Below are 22294 nucleotides of genomic sequence, written 5' to 3' on the forward strand. Positions count from 1 at the left end.
ACCAGTTGTATTTGAGGCATAAATATCAACACATGTAGATCATTTGGGGCATGCAAGGATCCAGAAGAATGAAATGCATCTGGAATGGCTCACACTGTAGATTTCCAGTGTGGTGTTGAAATAATTTTGCAGAAAAAACCAAAACCCCGAAACAGGACTTAGAAATGGAAGAACACCAATGCTAAGATTTCTCAGGCATGATGCACCAAACCCTGGGGTCTCTCTCATGTGGAGAGGGCTGCTGGCCTGCTCAGCTCTGAGGCCTGGACTGAGGCAGGAAGTACAATCAGAACAATGAAGGGTTAGAAAAAAATAGTGTTATGCAAATAAATATCTTTAATCCTTTTGCAGTTTGTACATGTTCCACCCAACTAGGTACCAGCCCTTGTAGTGGCAACACTACAAAGATCCCCAAACTATGGCAAGTAGATAGACAGAAATAGCCTAGTCATTTCCTTCCTGCAAATAACATTTCTTTCTTTGTTTTCAGTGGCAGCAGAGGCTGGACTTAATTTGTTTTTGTCATGTAGAGCGTTTGTGGGAAGAGCAAAGCAAAGAAGTGGGTTTTCCATTTTGCTTAGAAGGTGCTGAGTTTTTTAATCATCCTGATCCCTTCCAGGCAGGAACTCCAGTTTCACGAGCCAGCTGCTGAGAAACCTTTGTCCTTTGCACACACCCCTTTCACTCAGGAGGCTGACAGATCCATTGTTCTAGTATAACATAGCTCTAGCTGGAGGTCATGACCATACTGGCTGAGACTACCCTGCAAATGAGGACCAGAACACTGAATTTAACCCAGTAAGAACACTGGTTTGGGGGGTCTCTGCGCACTCTTGACTCTTTTTCTTCAGCTAAAAGCAATTCCAGGAGGTGACTCAGTTTTTTTTCAGTATGGATTCTAGGACATCCTGTAGCATGAAAGGGCTTAATTCAGAGGGGGAAGTGATTGTACTCCCAGGTCTGTGTCTACTCCATGGCTTTGGGAAATGAAAAGCCTATTTCAAATTTGCATTATTTTCTTCAGCCGTGTGTGATTTTATTTGGCAAAATCAGGCAAATAAACTTTTTTTTGTAGGAAATGCATAATTCTGCAACTGACTTGAAGGCATTCTGAGCTTTGCAAGGTAAGTCCACTTGAAATACTTCAACAGGGTGTGATTTGGTGCTCTTACAATACAAAACCTTGGATGTGTTATGGCCAAGAGTATTTGTGATGTCTGTTGTCACATGCCTGCATTTTCTGCCACTGACTCTCAAACTTTCTGTCTTCATCTCCTCCCAATGCAGGGGACCACTGAGATCTCCAAGACCCCAAGAAGAAAAGCTAGCTCCTGTTGCCATGGACAAGTAAACATTCATGGTTCCTTGAGTTGGGAAAATGTTTAAGGAAGCCTGCCTTTGCTAAAAAATACAGTTTAGGTGCAAGGGACCAGATGTACTTATGCAGTTACCAAAGAGCTTCATTTGAAAACAAAAGAGTTTTGAAAATATCAACAGCTTGTCTACAGAATATCTTAATGAAGCATTTCAGTTTCAAAAGGTCAACATATTTTCCCAGTGTTATCTTCCAAAACAAAATTTGCAACTCTCTTTCAAAACAGGCCTAAATGCAAAAGGCAAAAACAAAGAGAAAGGAAAGGGCAACAAAGAGGGTAAAAAACCCCAAATGCTTATTTTTAGATAACATTATTATTTGGGCTTTTTTTCCTACTTTTTCGCTTCACTATAAAACTAAAGTTTTACTTTGACCTGATTTTATTTTTTCCAACAAAAAAATTGGCTATCGATCAAAAAATCTCATGATCTTCCTACTTCTAATAAGAAGCAGTAATAACAGAGCCAAAAGACCCTTTGCATTTTATCAAATATATTGATTTGACTGGCCTCAGACATTGTGACAATCTCCTTTGCTTTTTTTGAAAAATAGCGGGGATCTTATCATAGTCTGATGAAAATGAGTGAGTCCAGGACAGCAAGTTGTTTCATGTGCTCCCTGTGGGAAGTCAAATTCCTTGGATGAGAGATGCCACTCCAGGTATTCAAATCTAACTGTCAGCCACCTCAGTTCAACTTTAAAATAAATGGTTGGAGAGTAACAAGCTTTGTGCTTGTCCAGATGTCACAGAAACAAATGTAGAAAGTAGATCTTGCACTGGGAGAGCTCTTTAATTCTCCAAACCAAGAATTGTGTGAGGTACTAGAGGGTTGTACCTCACACAGCTGCTTGAGGGAATACTCCCTATCTTTTGCAGGTTATGGTTTAGAAACAAAAGTATATTGAGTTTTACTCTGGATTTACAGAATGACAGAAAGTAGAAATATTTTTCTCAGAATGTTCTGGTGAACCTACAGTTGCCTCACCTCTCTTTGCCTTTGTGGAAGGGATGCTATTATCTTCAGTGACCTAACTATGAATACAGGGAGGAAGGATGGAAGATGGCTACAGATTTGCAGACTGTGTGTAAGTACATATGAGGTCAACCAGGATACTGCCAATGTTGTGGTGGGTGGAAAAGGAGGAATGAGTTAAGTGTGAAAGGTTTCCATAGTTAGCTTTCTAATATCTGCCTAGGTCTCAGTCCTTTATGACTAATTTCCTCAGCTGTTTGCAGAATTGAACTCCAAGAAATGAAGTCTCTTTTAGATATGACAGAACCCAACTGAAATGCTTTTTTGAAAGAAGCAAAAACAATAGTGATTGAGCAACAATTTGCTCTGCTTTGTGTTCTGAACATGCAGGGTTTGATTAAAATAGGAAAATTCATTTATTATCTCTCTTTTTTTCTTTTCTCTTAAAAAAAAAAAAGTTATTTTGAGGATACTAACCAAGAGGCCATCTGATCTGTACAGGAGCCAAATATAAATGGAACTGCTATTAGTCCTACAACAGCCCTGTTGTCATTGATGCCATCATGTACACCAGTGCAGAGAAAACCCAGAAGATGCTTCACAATGCTGCATTTTATATCTGCTTTAGGCTGGAGCAAATGACCACCAAGACACAGTGAGACACTCCCAGCACTGTGCATTATGTCTGATGGTCAGCAGTACTGTCAACTTCAAATCCAGAGTCAGAACCCAATTCTGTTCCTATGCAACAAACAGATCACTTCACCTGTAAAGTTTTAGAAAAACACCAGCCCTTCCATTTGAAGGGAAGAATTGCCTTTTGAAAATGAGACCTTAGAGTTTTTCACTCTGCAGCTATGAGAATTGAATTCTGATTGTCGAGCAAGAGCTGATGTTCTCAAATACTTACATAAGTCCAGGAGCTGAAGCTTTAGGAAAAGAACCAAAAAATTGTTCTACTCATACACACAAATATAAGAGGGGCTAGATCTGTGCCAGTATTCCCAGAATTTTAATACGCCCAGACTTGGAAGAACAGTGACTTTTAATGGCCATTGCTGACCTGATGACTTATTTCATGCATAGATTTCTTAAAACTGAACAGCAAACTCCGTATTTTACTAAGATATTAAGAACTAACAATTTAGAGCTCATTTTGGGTTGTCTAAAAACGATTGCATTGGCAAATGAGTAATCAGAGCTTTAAGAGGGGCTTTAGGAAAGAACAGCATAGTCAGCCATATAGCTATCACTTTTACTACAATATTGTTGCAGTTTCAACAATCATTAATCTGGCCTTTGTAGTTTAGATAGAATGGAGGCTAATTAGCCTTTTAACTTTCTAGTAACCTAACAAAAGTTTCAAGTAAAATGTTACTGGTGCCATGATAGATGCCACAGAGTGATACATAGGATTTACCTTTTTTTTGCTCAGCATCATGTCATTGCAACAGTTTAATTTGCTGGTTTTGTACTGACCACTGACTGAAGGCAAAAAAGGTTAAAATACAAGTTTAATAGTTAACTTTTATTGCTAATGTCACAAGCAAGAAAGATTTACTGATGCCCTAAATTGGGGATCTGAGAGCTAATGGTGACCAATGGAACAAGTTCTTAAGATCTGCAAAGCATTTGTAGAATTTTACATTTACCTCATAAAAGACACATAAGAAAATAAATAGTGTGATATTTCCAGAACAGATGTTCCTGTCTCAAAATATTCTATATAATGACACAGATCTGTATGTAAAGTAGTTTGAGTGTGCATAATACATCCTCAGCACTCCTATTTTAAAGTTTCCTTTAGTTGAGACACAGATGTTATTTTGTGTTGCTTTGTATGAATAAACACTGCATTCCACAGTTTAGCAAACTAAAAAGCAAACGAAAATGAGTCCATCTACATGACAAACATGGGAAATAGAGGTATTACTAATTAAGAAAAAACAAATAGTCACATATTCATATTTAATGTTAATCAGAGCATTACGTGCATTGACTAATTTGGCTTGTGCAAGACAAAAATTATTTTCACACTCTCAAAAGTGAGACTGCACCACACCATAAGAGTAAAATGCAATTCAACCAAATGAAAGCCTTTAAAACCACCTAAAATGAAAAGCAGAGGGAAAAAAGAACTAAAATAATCAGAAATAGCTTTCTTGCCTAAAAAGTTCTAGTATGGGAACAACTGTGGTCTTTCAATACCTGAAGGGAAAGATGGAAAGGGACTTCTTACAAGGACCTGTAGTGACAGGACAAGGGCAAATGGCTTTTGGTTAACTGTTATATGACAGTCACATGGAATTATGGTATCTGCAGCCCAAATACAAGTCCCTCAGACCTCCATTCCAGTCAATGGCCCTGGAGAACACACAGTTCCCTTCTTTTCAGTCCTTTCTTTTTGCACACAGCGCTGCATCATACTAAGTTCTGGTTCTGGCATCACAACCATCCCACAATGCCTACAGGTCAAGTTCCACACAGCATCAATGTTTCAGCAAGAGTCAAATAGCTTCGCCACCTCCACTGTCACCCGGACTGAAGCCATGTGCTCACCTACCCTGTCTAGGAATCATCTGTCTCTTGTCTAACTGTCCTGAGGGATAATAACTTCCTGTTTTCCTCCTAACTATTGTATTGCCTCCAACAGTGAAAAATCTTAAGTTGTGATGCAGGGACAAATACTTTTAAATCTCTTTCCAGCACAACATGCATTGTGTTTCCCTGTGGCGCCTCTGAAAACATGAAAAACATTTTTCAGAAAGATTTATTAGTTCTTTAGCTACTGCCAAATTTTCTAGTGTGGTAAATCATTACTTTATGACATTCTTTCAAGAAGATTTTGTGACTTTTCTAGTACATCACAAAAGCGATAGTTTCCACATTCTGATTGTACATCCTATTCAATGAGGAGCAGCAAAGCTGAAATTTCACTGCCTGAAATGCCTTCTGAAAATCACTCACACTTCTGCCTGTCTTTTCATTAATTCAGAGAACACTGTCTTTTGATCATACAGACAGACTATCCTACCCACATCCAAAAGGTCATGAGTTTTGCTCTAGAGTACAACGGATGTTAGCCATTTATGCAGCCCAAACAAGGAGCTAGTTTTATGCTTATTGTTTTATGCTTATTGTCAATCCTACCCACAAGTTTAAGCTGTCCCTTAAGTGCAGATTTTTTAAATTAGAATACAACAACCTTATCAGCTGCCATAATAGAGTATAACACTGAAAATAGGCTTCAAACATGTAATTCCTAGTCTCTAACATCGATTGATGAAAGTTGTCAGCAATGTGTAAAAGATCCCTGAGAGAAATGTGCACAGCTATTTAAACATATTTGGATGTTAAATATGTTGAAAGATACCCATCTGTCACTTTACCAGCTAGGAATTCCTAAACCACTAGTGATTTTGGATTTTGCAAACCTCACTAAACTTGAAATATTTGGCCTGCTTCCTTCAGGCATATAAAACATTAGATCTTTTTCCTGGTAGACTGCACATCATGTGTGGATACAGTGAGAACAGATTTCTGGCTTGGGAAGGCTTGTCATATCTTGCAAGCCAATACACCACGTTCTGAGGCTCAATTTGAGGAGACCAAGTGCAAAAGCCACCCTCAAGCAGATTTATCTGCCAGAAGCCAACCAACCTACCTGTAGTGGCTATTATGCCACCATACTCTGGGGACTGGTTGTTGATGGGTGATGGGGCAGAGGGCACTTCCACAGATGTAGCAGATTTAGCTGGGGAGAATGGTGCTGGGGAGGGAGTTGGAGCAGCTGGTTCACTGAGAATAATTTCTTCTCGTATTTCTGCTGCAGAATGAGAGAAAACCCATCAAACATAGCTAAAGGTAGCATCAAGGAACACTGAGAAACTTAAAAAAATGCAAGCAGTTAGGTACTGTAGTGTGTATTTCAAGAAATACTGAGCAGGAACCACAAATCTTTGAAAGAAGTACTTCTATAATATTCACCATTACAACCTTCATTGTACCTCCAGAAGGCCTCTCAAAGGAAAGAGCAATTTTTCCTGTTGCATAGGCAGGAAACTGGTGCATGGACAGTTTAACTGTTGTACTCCTATAATGTACTATTACATTTCTAAAAGAAACAGGAGTCTCCAGAGCATTCATGTGGCTTTGGGCCATGATCTTCTTTCTTTGTTGACTAAAAAAGGAGGATATTCTGGATAGTTTTAGCTGCTAAAGGTATGTGGAAAATATGCAAGAATAAGCAGCTTGTTTGTCAAAGCTCCAAGAGGTTATGGCAGGGCAACGAATTAAATTCAAGTCTTGCACCATACAGAAGACAGTACCCTAATCACTGAAATGTTTTTCTTCCCATAAATCTACAGGGTGATAAATTAAGCCACAGCTAAAATGGAGAATGAAACTTTCAAAGATGATGGAGAGGGTTAATGTGCCAAAATTAATGGGAGATGGAAGTAAGGAAGATCACGGAGGACCTCTCATACAAGGGGGTTCCCAGAGCAGAAAAAACTAAAAGCAATCCCTGCTTGTTTCTGTTCTGGCAAGGCATTGTGGAGTGGAGCAGGACTCAAAATCCACTTCTGTATACAGGCACTTAAAATGTAAGTGTACCAGAAACAACAGCTTTGCCATTTGTCTTTTCTCACTCCTGCTATCTCTTCCTCTTATTTAGACTGGTACAAATCCACTGATGTCAGTGAACTTATTAACACTGTGTCCATTGAAATTCAATGGTGGTTTAGAAAGATTAACTAAGATAAAAGGTTCGGTACAAAAATTTCTTACTGAAACACCAAGTAAGTGCTTAGGAATGGGTTTTCAGATATCCAGATGACATTGTGAAGCAGGCAGTTCTCTTTCAGAATTAACCAGGGATGCCTCCCAAATAATTTATTTCACATCATGACAGAAGTGCTTTGCTCCTGGATAAGGCTCAGCAGGTTAGATAAGAACAAAATATGTCCTAACATAAAAAGTAGAAAAAACAGTGAAATAAAACAACAAATAATGAATAAAAGAACAGACTCACCTGTGCTTCCTTCTCCCTTCATTGCCCTCATTAGCTCATTCGCTTTCTCCTGACAATGGAGTGATTCTAGCAGGTACAATACGTAGTCATCAAACATCAAGTGAATAAGGTGAAAAGACCCTGGTAATAAAGTGAACAAACAAAAAAAGCCATTGAGTGTCTCAATACACTCATTAAACCAATAGTTACAGTACTCCACACAAACAGCCCTGAATAAGACTGCCTCCATGTACTGAAATACCTCTCTTACTCAAGGTAAGAGAGGTCAAAGTAAAACCAGGGAGTAGCAAACTGTTCATTCCCAGATTTATACTGGCTTCTACAACCAGCTGTGGTTTAGGGTGCAAGAAGACTACCTAGCTGAGAGCTGCCACTCAAAGGATTCTTCTCCTACATTAGCACTGATTTTTTTTTTGGCAATTGCTCTACAGTAGAATTGTTCCCTACTGTCTAAAGGATGTACCATTTTCTGTCTGAAGAAGAATCTCAAACTGGCTGCCTTAGTGACACATCCCGGTAATAATTTTCTGAACTACCTGCACAGAAAGGAAGTGAGTTGCTTCCCATAATTTATAAAGCATATGTATCAGAGATGGTGAAGAAATGTTTGCCCTAGATCACAAATCACAAGAAAAAAAAAAAGATGTGTAAGAAGAGATCACAGATACATTTTGGAGGAATACATAAGAGAAGCAAAACATCAGAGCTGAGATATTGTGCTGTGCCCTTCTGAAAGGACTAACACCCATCAGCAGGGGGACATTGACAAGTATCAAGGTGGAGTTTGTTCAATTTATGCAATAGACTCCATGACGTTAAGTACCTGTAGTTGTTCCAGACAGCACTTTATCATACAATGGGTTGGGTTTTTTAAAGCTCTTTTGTTCATTTAGACTTGCACTGAGTATTTAACACATATTCATTTAGGTCACTAAGTAACTCTGAGAAGTAAAGTACAGTGAGGTTAAAATAATAGCTCGTCCAGTGGCTAGCTTAAATCACAGAAAAGTCATCATCTGAGGCAGAAACAAGGATCAACTACTGCCAGACAAAATCCCCCCAGAATACCTCACATGGAGGTATTTCTTTGGAAATTCCATTATTGCATTTGAGGAAGAATACTTCCACGGGGAAAAGATCAAAAAAGTTTCAAATTAAATTGAATTTCATAATGACTGGTTTCTTCACAGGAAAGTTAGGTTTATCTTGAGATATTAGCTTTTATCACAATGAAGCACAACTAACTCTACTCCAACTAATGTATTCAAACATGCTGCTGTAGGGCAGAAGTGATTTGAAAGACCAGTATCATTATTCAATTCTAGCTGGCAGTTCAGCTTTCAGAGTAACTCTGAGCACACTCTTTTTCTTTGTGACCCTGATGGTCTTTGTGTTTCATTCTCTCCCTCCATGCCTGCATGGTTTTGTTGTCACTGATATGAGCTGGACACACACCCTGGGACACGAACATGTGCCCCTGTGCTCTTGGGAAAGGCAGCACAGAAACAGGACACATCTGACTGCAGCACTTCTGCCATGGGGAGGAAATCTCTGGCTGCTGGTGAGCCTGAAGCATCCAGTTCTTGTTTCATGTGACTAAGCAGATCAAAATGGTAACAGGTTTCCCTAGACCTTCGAGGGTAAAAAGTGGGGATCTTGACTAAACTACTGCAGAGAACTTGTTTTTAAAAATCCTTTGGGCTCCAAGTCTTGTTGAATGAAGTCCTATTTGATTTAGTGATGCAATAGAGACAGCAGACATGGCTGATGTTACTGACCTAGGATTTCCCCAGTTGAAACCTAGATTTTCAAGAATCTCCACAAAATGCTCGCTCTTCTCTTGACTTTACAGTTTTTCAGTGGAAAGTTTCTATTGACTCTAGTGCAGTTACTACTGAGAAGTAACTTCAAGGTAAGAAAAACACGCTAAAATGCTGGCAAACTTCATGTGGTGGTATAAAGCTCAGGGTGTTTACTATTTTCCATCAAACTCCTTTCTCACCCTTTATTTAAAAAAAAGGAAAGTTGTTTGTATTTTCATAAAATATTTGGAAGTGCAAACTCTAAACTCTGTACTGCTAGCAAGCAAACGACAAGAACCCAAGATCTGCTATTTTAAGAAATGTCTTTTGGGGGGGTCTAACACTTTGTTTTGAAGACTTGGGGTTGGCAATAGTGAATGCAGCATTTAAAAACACTCCAGTGCCCTTGTCACTCTTTTGAATTTCTCTCTTCCTCTCCTATTATTTCTCCCACTGAGTATTTTTAAGCTCTGCATAGAGTTTTTGAGCCCAGAATTTGTGTGAAAGACACCAGACAAACAAAGTTTTGGTACTGAGTGCAATGAATGCAATATTTTTATATTTTTGAGTAAGTCGAATGAAATGTAAAAGCTATAGAGTGAAACTGATATCAAGGCATGCATTTCAGCCTCACAGTGAATGGCTATTCAGCACAGTGGACCATAATTTATTCTGTGTTTGCAAGCTACTGTTTCTCACATGAAACTGTTGGTCCTTTCAAGACTATATTTAAGTACAGAAAGGGATCCAGTTGTAAGCAAATCAATAGCCTGTTTAGGAAAAGGTAAGAAGTCGTTCAAAAGACTGTAGTTACAACAATAAATAGCTTTTGGCTCTAATTTTCAAGGGTTAACAGAAATCTTGGAAATGCCCAACCAAGGCACAGTAAGTATCAGCTTCTGTTAAGAGATACACCAATTATGTGTAAGTAGCAAAACAACAGCGAACTTTCCAGATCTGGAGAAAATAATGGAGTTTCTATTACTAATTAGTTACTTTATACACTGGGTGTATTACCCAAACATCGCCACCAACTGTGCCTTTGATATGCATATGCAGAAAAGAGGGAGGCAGGGAGGGAGGGAGGCAGGCAGAAAGAGGAAAAAGAGAGAGAGCAGCTTTTCTTTTCTGCCAGAGATTGTTTCAGCCTGCCACCATGCTTAAAAGCTTTGCAGATCAAATCTTTGTGCCAGTCACGACAGTGCCAGGTATTACCACTTCCTTCAATCAGATTTTGGAATCATCTGTTTCAAAGGTAACAATATACTGCACATAGTAAAGATCCAATCATCTAAGACATTATTTCACTTTAAAAAAAATTACACTGTGAGCATCTGAGTCTACATATTGTTTAAGGTAGAAAAAAAAAATTAAAATAAGTCCACTGAAACAGTTCCCAATGCAGTAAAAATGCAAAACATTTTATCTAAGTTAAGAGCAAAGGTATACTATATGTAAATATTTAGAACAGCAAATCAGTCTTTGTTTCTCTCCATAAACTCACTTAATATATCAATAATTCTGAAAATCTAGAAAGAACTGTATAAATTAGATGCAGGAAAGTTTCTGCCATCTAGCTCTGAGCTTTTTACATTCAGGGGTTATTCTTTTGGAACTTGCTCAACTCTAATTCTCAAACAATATGTCAAATGGCTTTGCAGTGAAAGAATAGCATCATTAATGTAGACTATTATAAATTTGTGTCCATAGCTAAATAAAATTTATGGCACTTGTGTAGGGATAACCCAGGCTGCTGCCCGATAGGATAAGGATAGGGTTTTGATATTCAAAACTTCAGGGCTCCTCCTGCCTCCACTAGCATTACACCTGAACAGGTTTGTGGTTTTTGCTGAAAAGTAGAATCACATTGGGGACACTCACTATCCTGATGTCCTTAACACCTGTTTGGAAAACTCTTTTACAATGGAAATGAAAGTAGCTTCAGGTTAAAATATAGTCATGTTATAAAAATAAATATTACATGTATTATAAATATATAAAACATATTAAAAATAGCATATTGTATCTCACTGACAGTATCCAAATTTATACTATTAGATGGTTCTAAAAGCACAAAGGAAACCAAAGCTCAGCCAACAGAAAACCTTGCATTTGTTCAATGCAGTACCCATATAACACTATTCTTTACTGATCTTTCTAGAAACATATTCAGACAAATGTGCCTTTGTAAAAAGCATCCCTCATACAAAGTGTGGTCCCAAGTGACTAAATGTTCACACTCATGGTACACCAGTTGAATCATTCTTGCTTTTAACTGATTTTAATTTGAATTTTTTGTAACCGAGGACAAAGCCCCATTTCAAGTGGAAAAGCAACAAGATTTTTCATTTAAAAAGTAAAAATCTATTTTTTCATCCTAACTGACTTCTTAAGAAATGGAAGAGACCCTCTCCAGGTTATAGAAGCACACTCACATTGAAAAGACCAGTTTCAAATGCTAAGTCCTTTAAGAGGAGAGCTGGCAAAGTGTTTCAGTGGAGAGCTTTCCGTCCACTTCAGCACAAAGTCATCTCTCTCGGCTCAACACGTGGCCAGAGTGGTTTGGGTAAGCAGGCTCACTTTGCACTGAAGTGCATTAGGGAATGCTCCTGTAATGGACTCCCCCAGCTGCCGTGTGACTGATCCCTGCAGCTCCTAACAGCAAATGGGAGGAAGAGCAACATTAACATTTTCATCTCCCCTGGCTGCAGCCTGCAGACAAACATCTGTCTAAGCGTTATTTCCAAATGTCAATAGCCCCAACCTATTTTTTAGTTGAGCACTGGACGTGTGAAAACTGATTATGTTTTCACTTAAAATGTACATTACAAGCTAGTATAGAAACTTTTTTGACTGTGGCATGCAATTATTGCAACAAAATTTAAGTACCAAAGCTGGGTGCACTGTGCAAAGTCATGTCCCGGATCACTCGAGTGCCAAAACAGGACCACATCAGAAGAAACTGCTGAGCTACTTTCTTCAAAGAGCCTTGTCTCTTGGCAGCTACCTGCAAGAAGAGAGATGTGTCTGACATGGAGAAACTTTTATTTCTACCAGCAAAACAGCTGAATGATGCATATATCCATCTTCTCTTTATATACTGAAAAACTACTTACCATCATCTTCACATTAAAATACACACTACAAATTAGAAAAGCCGAACTCAAAATGGTCTTAAACAGAAAACCACTTTATAACCATGGACAACCTTCAGAAAGAGGAAACAATATAAAGTATTATTCAAGACTGGATCTCCTTTATACATGACAAAAGGACTGCAAAAAAATTGCTCTGATCTTCATCTTAACCTATTAATAACATGTTCCTTCTCGCTTCCTAGTGAAGGAAGCAATTTATAATCAATCTTTGATCTACACTGCAAATTTATATTATTATCTCAAATGAGGTTTAATATTGAATATAAAGTTTTTTGTTCCTTCTCATTTTTATATTTGTGAATTTGCTTAGTCATTTTACTGGGAGAAATATTTTCCAGAAAGCACACTTTAGGAATTAACTTTTCAAAAATATATTTATTATAGCCATATGTGAGTTAAAATATTAGATTCACCTAATCAGCAACTAAATTTCATTTATTACAATTCATGTCAAGTTCTTTATTAAAATTAACAGCTCTGGCCTGAATTACAAATTGCATTCCACTGGCTAGAAGAGAGGTTCCCCTAAACAATCAAAGTATTTCAAGTAATCTGGATAATTATTTGTTTCCTATATGGCTATTTTGTAGCAGAGAGAGAGGCGGCATATTTTGATTTGTTCTGGTTTTACTTCAGAGCCCTAACAACTGGAATGAAGAGTTGAAATTCTAACAGAACATCCTAATATACAGAAGTAACGGAAGGTAAAATAGTCAGTTATACATTTTCATACTCTATGTAAAATTATGGTGATGCTGGATAATTTTTGAAATTATGTTTTAAAGCTTTGTTAGCAGCTTTAAAGCTTTGTTCTGCATGTACTTTAATGAAAATAAAATACAACTCTTTGGTATTTCATATCAGCTCAAAAGGAACATAAATGTGTCCTTGACTGAATGGTAACGTAGACATTCATTCTCACATTTGATTGTATATAGATGAATTAGCTAGCTTAGAGATCCTGTTCATTAAAATCTTAAAAGGCCAGGTTATGTTTTTCTTTGCACTATACCACTAGGATGACTCTGACTCTGAATTAATCTCTCCATATCTCTGGAAATATTGATTTGTTTGGAAACCTCAACCCTGTTCATTTTTTAATACTATCTTTTGGAATAAAATAAACAAGAGCAGAATATAGCAAAATCCTGAATGTGAGCAATTCTCCATGAAAACCGGTGAGATTTTGCCCACTACTGCTTTAGTCCTGCTCATTACCAACTCCTTTTTTTCTTTTTGATTATTAATTTTACTTTTTCTAAAAATTTATTACCTGAATAGAGATCATAATGCACATCAGTGACTCACTCCTCCTTACCAACCTTTACAACACATCTATCCACCATGGAATCCAGCCACTCGATGTATGACTCAATGGGGGACTGCTCCTCCAAAAGGTGATCAAACTCCTGATACACTGGCACACAAAGCAAAACAAACAAAAAAGCCCACCTTAGAATGCGGATTCTGTTTCAAACAAAAGAAAAACAAATCACAAAAGGCTGCCCAAAGAATCACAAGTTTACTGTGGTTTTTTTATAATACATTACTTAACTGAAGCAAATGCATCTTTCCTGGTACTGACTCAAAAAGTTTGCTGGGTCTCTTACTTTGTTTCTACTGAAAGTGATGCAGTCATTGAAATTTTTTTTTAATGCAAGCCAATCAGAACCTATTTTTTTAAATTAGTAGTTTTTATTTAAGTTGTCTGGTGTGCCCAGAAGTGAAATGTTTATGGTGTTCTCTATGAAGAGTGAGACACTAGGCCTTGGCCCCAGTGATGAAAAAATGTCATGCATGAAATTGATTTAGAAATGCATAAAGAATCTTCTAGGCACCAAGTGAATGAGTATTGTTGATAGGGCCCTCATCTGTATAATGCTTTAGTTGCAAAAACATGATTTAACTGCTGCAAATCATCTATTTGCAATGCCAGACACACACACACAATGTCCATAAACTTCTTCTTCAAAACAAATTGCTATCAGTGCAGAAATACTCTCCTTATTATAAAGAGTTGCAAAAGGCAACCTGTATACTTTTTGATCTTTTCAAAGTACACATATTAATATTTCAATACAAAAAGTTAAAAAGTCATTCAACTGCAGTCCTTAAAACTTCAAGTCTCATTTACATACGAGAACCAATGGCTGGAAGACAAAGAATTATGTGCTTTGATATCTTAACAAACTAATTCTTCAACTCAGCTATGATAAAAGGCCCAGTAGGTCAAGATGAAAGATACTTTCTACCTGCTGTGTTACAGGATGACTTCAGTGCGCTAAGCAATTCCATTTACAACTAATTATAAATAACAGGAGGAAGGAATTTCTCTCCATAGGAAAGATAGTGAAGGCAGTGGAGGAGGCAAAGCATAGAGATGATAGCTAAGGAGATGAGCCAGAGAGGCTATCCAAAAATAATGCAAAAAACACCTCCCTGATTCTGTTGGATCAGAAGGATGAGCAGGAATGCATTTGCTAAACACCTGACTACAACTTTGTTTAACTGAGACTTGGAAAGGCTGAGTTACCAGAAACATTAGTTGAGGAAGAAGGGAAATGATGCTTGTGCCACCCTTTTCTTCTTTCATTCTTCTATTGAATGGGCAACCTCCCTTTATTCAGAACAGGATCACAGAGAAATCTAAATGTTGTCTCCTTACCTGAGTATTTGGCTGGACAAAAACTGCCTGATACAACAGATGAAGTAATTCATATGCTGTGCAAAGAGGGGAGCAAGAGCAGAAAAACAAATCAGTTGCCTGCTTTGCTGCTGAAGCACTGCAACTGTGTACAACAATCTATTTGAGAAAATTAGATGTTTAGCCTTTAGTGATTGTTAAAAATACCTCAACAGGATCTAAGAATGAGGGAATAAAGCAGAAATCGTGTCAGAGGTAGGTAGTCCAGCAGAACAGGGAAGAGGTTCTCTTATATCCAGTGTTTTTTCTGTTTCTCCATCAGTTTGTTTATAGTCTTATAAACCTGGGGTTTTGTTCTCTAGTTATAGTAGATGAAATTGTACTTCCTTGATTATTAGTAACAAGAGTATGAAAATAGGCCTTAAATTGATGCCATATAAGTCATACAAGGCATAGTGAAAAAATCTTAAGTCAAGTAGAATAAACAACAAACACGGGGGGAAAAAATCTAAGTTCTGGAATATTCTCAGATATGTATCTGAACACCTCATTGGCATCCCATCTTATGAGATATTAGCTTACCATTTCTGAATAACATCTTATTGGACTACATAGGCCTAGAAAAACTTGCACAAATCCAACAACACTGAGGAAAATTCTGTTTGGTTTTATTACGCTAATAGCACATACGCAAGAAGATTCCTTAAACATTAAGGATGTTCTGAATGGCAGCCAAAAATGTTGCTGCTACTAGGGAGTATGACTTTGAAAACTTTTTTTTTGCCAGTGGTAGGATGCTGGATAGGTCTTGAAAACTTAACAGATGACAGAAGGATTTACTCAGCTTCTGGACTTCAGTCTCACTTCATGCTACCTCCTTTGCTGCCACATCGAGTTTCTATCTCCTCAAAAGGGAAGAGGGCTATGAAATGAAATCAAGGGTTAAGAAAGAGAGGAAAGAATACCAAGAACCTCTCCCTGGAAAACAGAGCTAGCAGAGAATGCAAGGCCCATCCCTGAACAAAGGAGAAGAATTCAAGTGTTAACACACTGGGATGACTGCCAAAGTCAACCTGGTAGGGTCCAGGGTACAGGTGAAGGTGTCACCCCTTGTCTTCCTAGCCACTCCCTGAAAGAGTTACCTCACTTGCTGGGCTCCTGCACGTGGTTGCCTGGGTTGTGCCCTGTTCAGGCAGATTCTGGGTAAAAGATGACTGGTCCTCCTCAGGAGAGAGATGGCAATACAGCAGGTGGGTTCACCGGAAGTGAGGTTATGTGGAAGATGTTAAAGACAAAGCTCTGTTGCCTCAAAATAACAAAACTCAGTGTGCTTCGGGTTACACCTGATCTTATAACTATGTAACACTTGCTGCAGGATGAAAGGAATATCTTGTACTTGCAAAAGGCCTTTAATTGCAAAACCAATTTTCCAATTTCTCCAAAGTAATTTTCAAGTCCATACCGTTCACTATACTAGACAGAAGCTAAATTATCCAATGAGCTTGTCTGATTGATATGGGACTTCTATTTAGTCATAACAATTCAGGGTAAAAGCTTATCCCACCAAATGCTCTTGATTATGAAAACGTTGTGTAAAAAGGAGCTTTTTATAAACAAGTTTACAAGGGACTCAAATACACGGCCACTTAAGTGTTAAAGTCATTCAAAAGACAATTCTCCTGCAATTCTACAGCATGAAAGATGGGACTCACACCTTCAATGGTTAACTCATAGATTTAATTTGCTCAGCTTCATGGAAAAAATCCTCCTGAATTTGGGTGCTAGTTTTGTGCCATTGTCTGTTCTGGGTACTAGAAAGGAATGCATCAAGGAATGGTGCCCAATCTGTGCCCCAAAACATAACACCTTGACAGGGATTTGCCTCACATTTTGGTAAATGTCTCTATATTTATCTTAAGCCTCCAAGCAAACCAATGGCTGAAAAACCAGCACTACTTTCTCTGAGCTTTGCAGCAGGAAGCCAAGTTCACCTGGCTTTATTTGAAGATTCTGCTCTTACATTGTATGATGAGCTTTCTGTGTTCCTCCCGTGAGTCCTCCATAGTATAGAGGGTTTGTTTGGTAATGCTATTCAGATCCACATTCCTCCAGTCCTCCAGCATTTGAAATGTGATGTCTGCACTGTGGATCACTGTTCTTGATGCCTGTAATCCAATCCAATCTATTCATTAGTTCATGCTTTATTAGGTTATAAAATAGGCTTTATCCCCTTTTACGCTTCCTTAGCTGGGCTCACTAAGTTGATTCTCCTCATGGACCCCCACCCTCCAAATTGATGTCTTATGGATATTACAGGGCCCTGTAACAAGAGAACTCTTCAGTCATTCTGCCTGCTTTAATCAACTGCAAGTATTTTGACTGCATCCACCACAAACTCTAATGAGCAACACTAATCTGATGCTGCCATTGCTAAACCCCTCAATCTCTAACAGCTCTGCTGGTTTTCATTTCAAGCTTCAGAACAAAAAAAATCAAACCAATACCAAATAAACCCCATTCAGGTTTGCACCCTCCCCTCTCCCAGTCTGTGAAGACTCTCATTCTTCCCTCAGCCACATGCAAAGGTTATGAGACCTCCTCATCAGGTCCGTGTCTTGGCTGGTGGAGACAGGGATCTGCTGCTGGTAATGAGGAGGATGGACAGAGTAAAGGAAGTGACACAAGGCCATGGTCATATACACAGATCTCTGTAAGTTAAGCAGAGATGCAAGGTTATCAGCTTCCCCAAGGGAGCGATGCACTTGAAGAGTTCTCCACTTAAGAGATTTGATCCCATGTTTGATGCAGAAGGTTGTGGTTTCTTTATCTTGATTTCCTCTGAATGGCTATGGACCTCCAGGGTGCAGTGATGATCTATGGTATTTGGGGAAAGGCAGCTCAAGTATCTCTATCACCACCACTAAAATAATGGCAGAAGAAACCTAGAAAAATTCCTCGCAGGAGTCTTTTTTTATTTCCCTAGAGCTTCTTTTTGTGGGCTTCACCCCTCACAGGGTTAACATGGGGTTTTGGATACACCTTCCAAAAGTGGAGCTTTTAGGTGACAGGGGAAAAAACCTATCCCCTCCAATAAATGCATGAAATATTAATTAATTCAATGCAGTCTCTCCCTTTTTATACTATATAGAATTTGGCTTCGTGACTTTTTACAGGTAATTCTGATGTAAACTGGGGAGAACCAAACACTTTGGAGCAGCTTCTATATTCACTTGCTGTGGTTACAAGAACAAGTCTATTTAAAACCCAGTTAAGCTGTTTCCCCTTTTACTAATTTGCATTTCATTTATAACATACAATTAGACTTGGAATGTATTGTTGGGCATGTATAAATTTTTCTTGCTTTGCAACTGGCCTAATACAAGCAGCTCTGAAATCAATGGAATGTCTCTCATTTATTTCCTGGAAATGAACCATCTCTTCAAACCAAATAATAATTTTGTTTCATGAAAGTACCCTGCTGAATTTAGTGATCAGGGGTTGCCAGTTATCTAGAAAAGCTGGAGACAAACTGCTAATGTGATCTCCTCCTCTGAATAAAGTCCAACCTGTCAACTCATAAAATTATTTGAAAAGTCAGTAAAAAGGGCATTCATCAAATCTGGGTAATTGAAATACTTACTTGGCAGAGATGATTTAGTGATGTCTGTCGCCGTAGTATTTGTGAGAATCTTCTGGACACTGCAGGAAAGAAGAGATACATATTTACATACTGTGCTAAATAAGGATAATTACTTCAGAAGGTATTAAATTATACAAGAACAACAGCAACAACAAAATATACATCCAGTTTTCTATACAAAATTTTGGCTACATGAAATGCACTCAGCTAGCCCAGCTTTAACTTAATTTAAACCTTGACCTAAACCCTTAAATCTCAATCAATTTTACTGGGGCATATTACAAGCAATTATTTATAGACGCTGTGAATAATGACATGACAAGAGAAACACAGGATCATGGAAAAGTTTTGCTTGTTCAGCATAGCAAATTTTCTCTTGCTACACAAAGGAGCTAGAGAACAGAAAGAACTATTTAACAGAAAGAAAATTGTTGGTACAAGAAAAATTGCGCATAAAATAACAATAGCTACGCTGTATGTGGAAATGAGAAAAGGCTACTAAATCTTCATGCAATTAAGTTTTGGAGGAGCCTTTTGACTGGACTAGTAGGGGCTAAACTCTGATCCAGTTTCAGGTAGAATTTGATCAAAGTTTCTGAAAACAATTTGCATGACATACTAATACATTATGGGCTGAAATGGTCCAGGAGGTACTTGCCAGTCCTCTTTCCCAGTTTAGCTCTTTGTTTGCAAGTGATATGGGCCTTGTATTAAGATATTTCCTATTCTTGAAAAATGAGCTTTTAAAATGTTATATTGTGCACTTCTTTGTCTGAAATCAGTGTCTTGGGAAGTGCAAAAATGACCAAAGCTTGCAGTTCCTTCTGTCAGTACCTCCACTGGCACAAATTCCGATGATGAGGAAACAGCTGCAGAAGCAACAAAGTCTCATGTAAAAGTCAGGGTGCACACAGTATTTTTCTTATATGAAAGGACTCTATTTGCAGATCTATCCAAAGAGATGTTATATGTGGTCACAGAGTAAGCTTTCCCTCCATTCTATGCATAAAGGCAGTTAAAAAATATGGATTGAGAAGGACTAGAGAGTGCACTGTCCATCTCTTTCTGTCTGCCTGTACGACTGGCAAAGATTTTGCTGTTGAAGATTCTTGATATTTTTGAACTGAAAAAAGATGTGGTAAAGCATATCTGCAGTTCAGACTTTGTTTAATTTTTAAAACAAATTAGTAAACAGTTCAAAACACCCTGAAATTAGTTGTTCCAACTTCCATGACTGTTCTCAGTAACATATTCACCTAATTTTCCACGCTGATCAAAATAGTTAATCCTTCTCCTAAATTAGTTTTTTTTTTTCCCCTTTAACTTTGTGGTGTGGAATTTAGTGCTCATGAAAGGCAAAGAATTGAGAGCTGTGAAATAAAGCAGGCTTTATCAATAGGTGATGTGCACTGCAGGCATCTACAAAGCACATTTGAAAAGGACTAGCGCCCTTTCCTGTGGTGACAGGGTAATTTGATCTCCTTCATTTCTAACTCTGGCACTTTTTTGAGCAAGGGCCTCAAGCTGTATTCAAATTCTGCTAGCCTAAGGGTTTGTTTAATAATTTTCCTTGCCTAATATCATCCTTAATGTTTGCTTACTATCAACAAAATTAATTTCTTATCAGAATCCACAAGAAAGGAAAAGAAATTCTCATTTTGAATGGTGCCTCATTTCACTAAATGAGATCAGTTCTCATTAACAAGTGGAGATTCTAAGTGAATGCAAGATTTATAATGATGACAGGTTTTAATTCCTAAAAGAACACTAGTCTCACTTCCAATTAATTTGTGATCAATAAACATTATCCTTCCCAGTTTAACAGGAGAGAAATTGAGTAATACATACACTCAAATTTGATATTTCGTAGGTTTTCTGGTAAATCATGGAGAGCTACTTTCAGCCACTCATCCAGTTGCTTTGCAAACTTTCGGATCACCTGCGTCAAACTGAAAAAAGAAATCACAACATCACACCATGTTTACTCTGTGCATTGCACTATAAAAGCTGTGAACGTGTGAAGACCATGAGTCATTTATTTACAACTCATTATTATACAGTGTTGCTAATATATTTTGGTTTGTAGGCATGAAGAAAAATTTCTGAAACTTCAGACAACTTTTGCAAGAAAGGCAAAATTTATTACCATGGTCAAAACTTCCCATCTCTGTTCAGCAATTGCTTTGATACTTACAAACAGTATTTTTATTTTAAATAAAATCATTCCCACTCTCCACAAATATGAATTCACAACTGTTTAAAGAAGACAGTAAATCAAAGCTTGGATTTCAGGTCAGTTATGCCCACATTTATACACATGTACAAGGGGATATTCAAGTGGAGCAACCAGCAATTCTGCTGCAGGCCAGAGCCAGTTAGTGAGAGATGATAGTGGTGGGGAGGAATTTTCAGGCCAAGCCCACACAAGGGTGGGAACTGGAGGTACAGCAGGACCTGCCTGCTTAGCCCTTCACAGGACTGGAACTTTCCCAGACAAGTGAAATTTCTCTCTTCTTTCTTGCTACCGTTTCCTGATGGTTCCATCATTTCCTATTAAACTTGGTAGGCAGCTCATTCTGCCCTTCTCATTGGAATCCTCAGTAAAAAATGACAGTTCCCAGGAACAGTTGCAGAGTGTTGTGCAGAGGATCCTAAGAGTTGGCTCTGACAGACAAAGCTGCACTGCCTGTAGCAATGTTAGAAATGCAAAAATGAGAGAGAAAAGATACAAGGAACTTCACCCTTTCAACCAAGAAGCTTTTTCTGTTTGTACTCCTAGTACACTGCATGGAAAAAAAGGCAGTAAAATAAACATCAGCCTGCTCTGCTCCACAGAAACACCCAAAGAGAACAGGGGATGGTTGACAACTGCTAGGCTCACTAAAAAGTGCCTTTTCTGGATAGCCAGAATGTGTTCCCAGGAAGTATCTCAGAGGATTCTGGCTGAGTCAGCAAGATTTCCTTCAGGAGCTTCCATTGCAATGAGACCCTTCTTCACCCCCTCCAGTGCAGGCTATGGCTTAATAGCCACAATCTGGCCCTTTATATGCATTACAAAAGTCTATATTCACACTCAAGTCTCTCCTTATTTGCTATGAAAGAACTAAGCAGCTTGAGAAAAGGACTGCTGTTCTGTTTAATCCTTCCAATGAAATAGATTTGGGGGGGGTGAGGGGTAAAGCCTGTAAAAATGTACATGTCTTATCAAGAACAGCCTATGCTTATAGCAGATGTCTTGTGTAAAATACTTTCACTTTAGCAGTCATGAAATGCACATAGAAGAGCAGAACAACATTGTGAAAACATTTTCCTTGCTTAGAGAAACCTTAAAATCTTAAGGGCTAAACACACAGTACGAATAAAAAAACTCCTTGAGCAATACTCTTAACAAATTACTCCATGTCAAGTACACATCAGTCAAATAATAGTAAAGGTGTACAAGACTATTTAGAAAAAGATGGCTTCCTGATGAGCACACAAGTAAAACCAGAGGGGAAAACATGTTGACTACACTCAGTGATTACACTTTTTTGCTGTGGATTGCTCTTTCCTGCTTCACCTCTATGAACAAGAATTCTTGGACTCACATGAACACCAGGTAGGAGGAGACCAGCTGAAATCTACTATATGGATTGGAATAGTGAATTCAGTTTGGGTTTAGCAGAACAT

General features: G+C 38.2%; 1 protein-coding gene across 1 annotated transcript in view; it reads right to left on the reverse strand.

The window, feature by feature from the left end:
- The window catches only part of RFX4 (regulatory factor X4), a 79195-nt gene that overhangs the window by 13524 nt on the left and 43377 nt on the right, over nucleotides 1–22294 (reverse strand). The window contains exons 9-15 of the mRNA XM_059472819.1: nucleotides 20474–20574; nucleotides 18626–18684; nucleotides 17006–17150; nucleotides 13664–13758; nucleotides 12073–12190; nucleotides 7382–7501; nucleotides 6014–6175 (exon numbers count right to left, since the gene is read on the reverse strand). Coding sequence (XP_059328802.1) covers nucleotides 6014–6175; nucleotides 7382–7501; nucleotides 12073–12190; nucleotides 13664–13758; nucleotides 17006–17150; nucleotides 18626–18684; nucleotides 20474–20574 — 800 coding nt within the window. The remainder of the gene's footprint in view (nucleotides 1–6013; nucleotides 6176–7381; nucleotides 7502–12072; nucleotides 12191–13663; nucleotides 13759–17005; nucleotides 17151–18625; nucleotides 18685–20473; nucleotides 20575–22294) is intronic.

Source organism: Ammospiza nelsoni, chromosome 5 (assembly GCF_027579445.1).
Source record: "Ammospiza nelsoni isolate bAmmNel1 chromosome 5, bAmmNel1.pri, whole genome shotgun sequence".
Taxonomy (NCBI): domain Eukaryota; kingdom Metazoa; phylum Chordata; class Aves; order Passeriformes; family Passerellidae; genus Ammospiza; species Ammospiza nelsoni.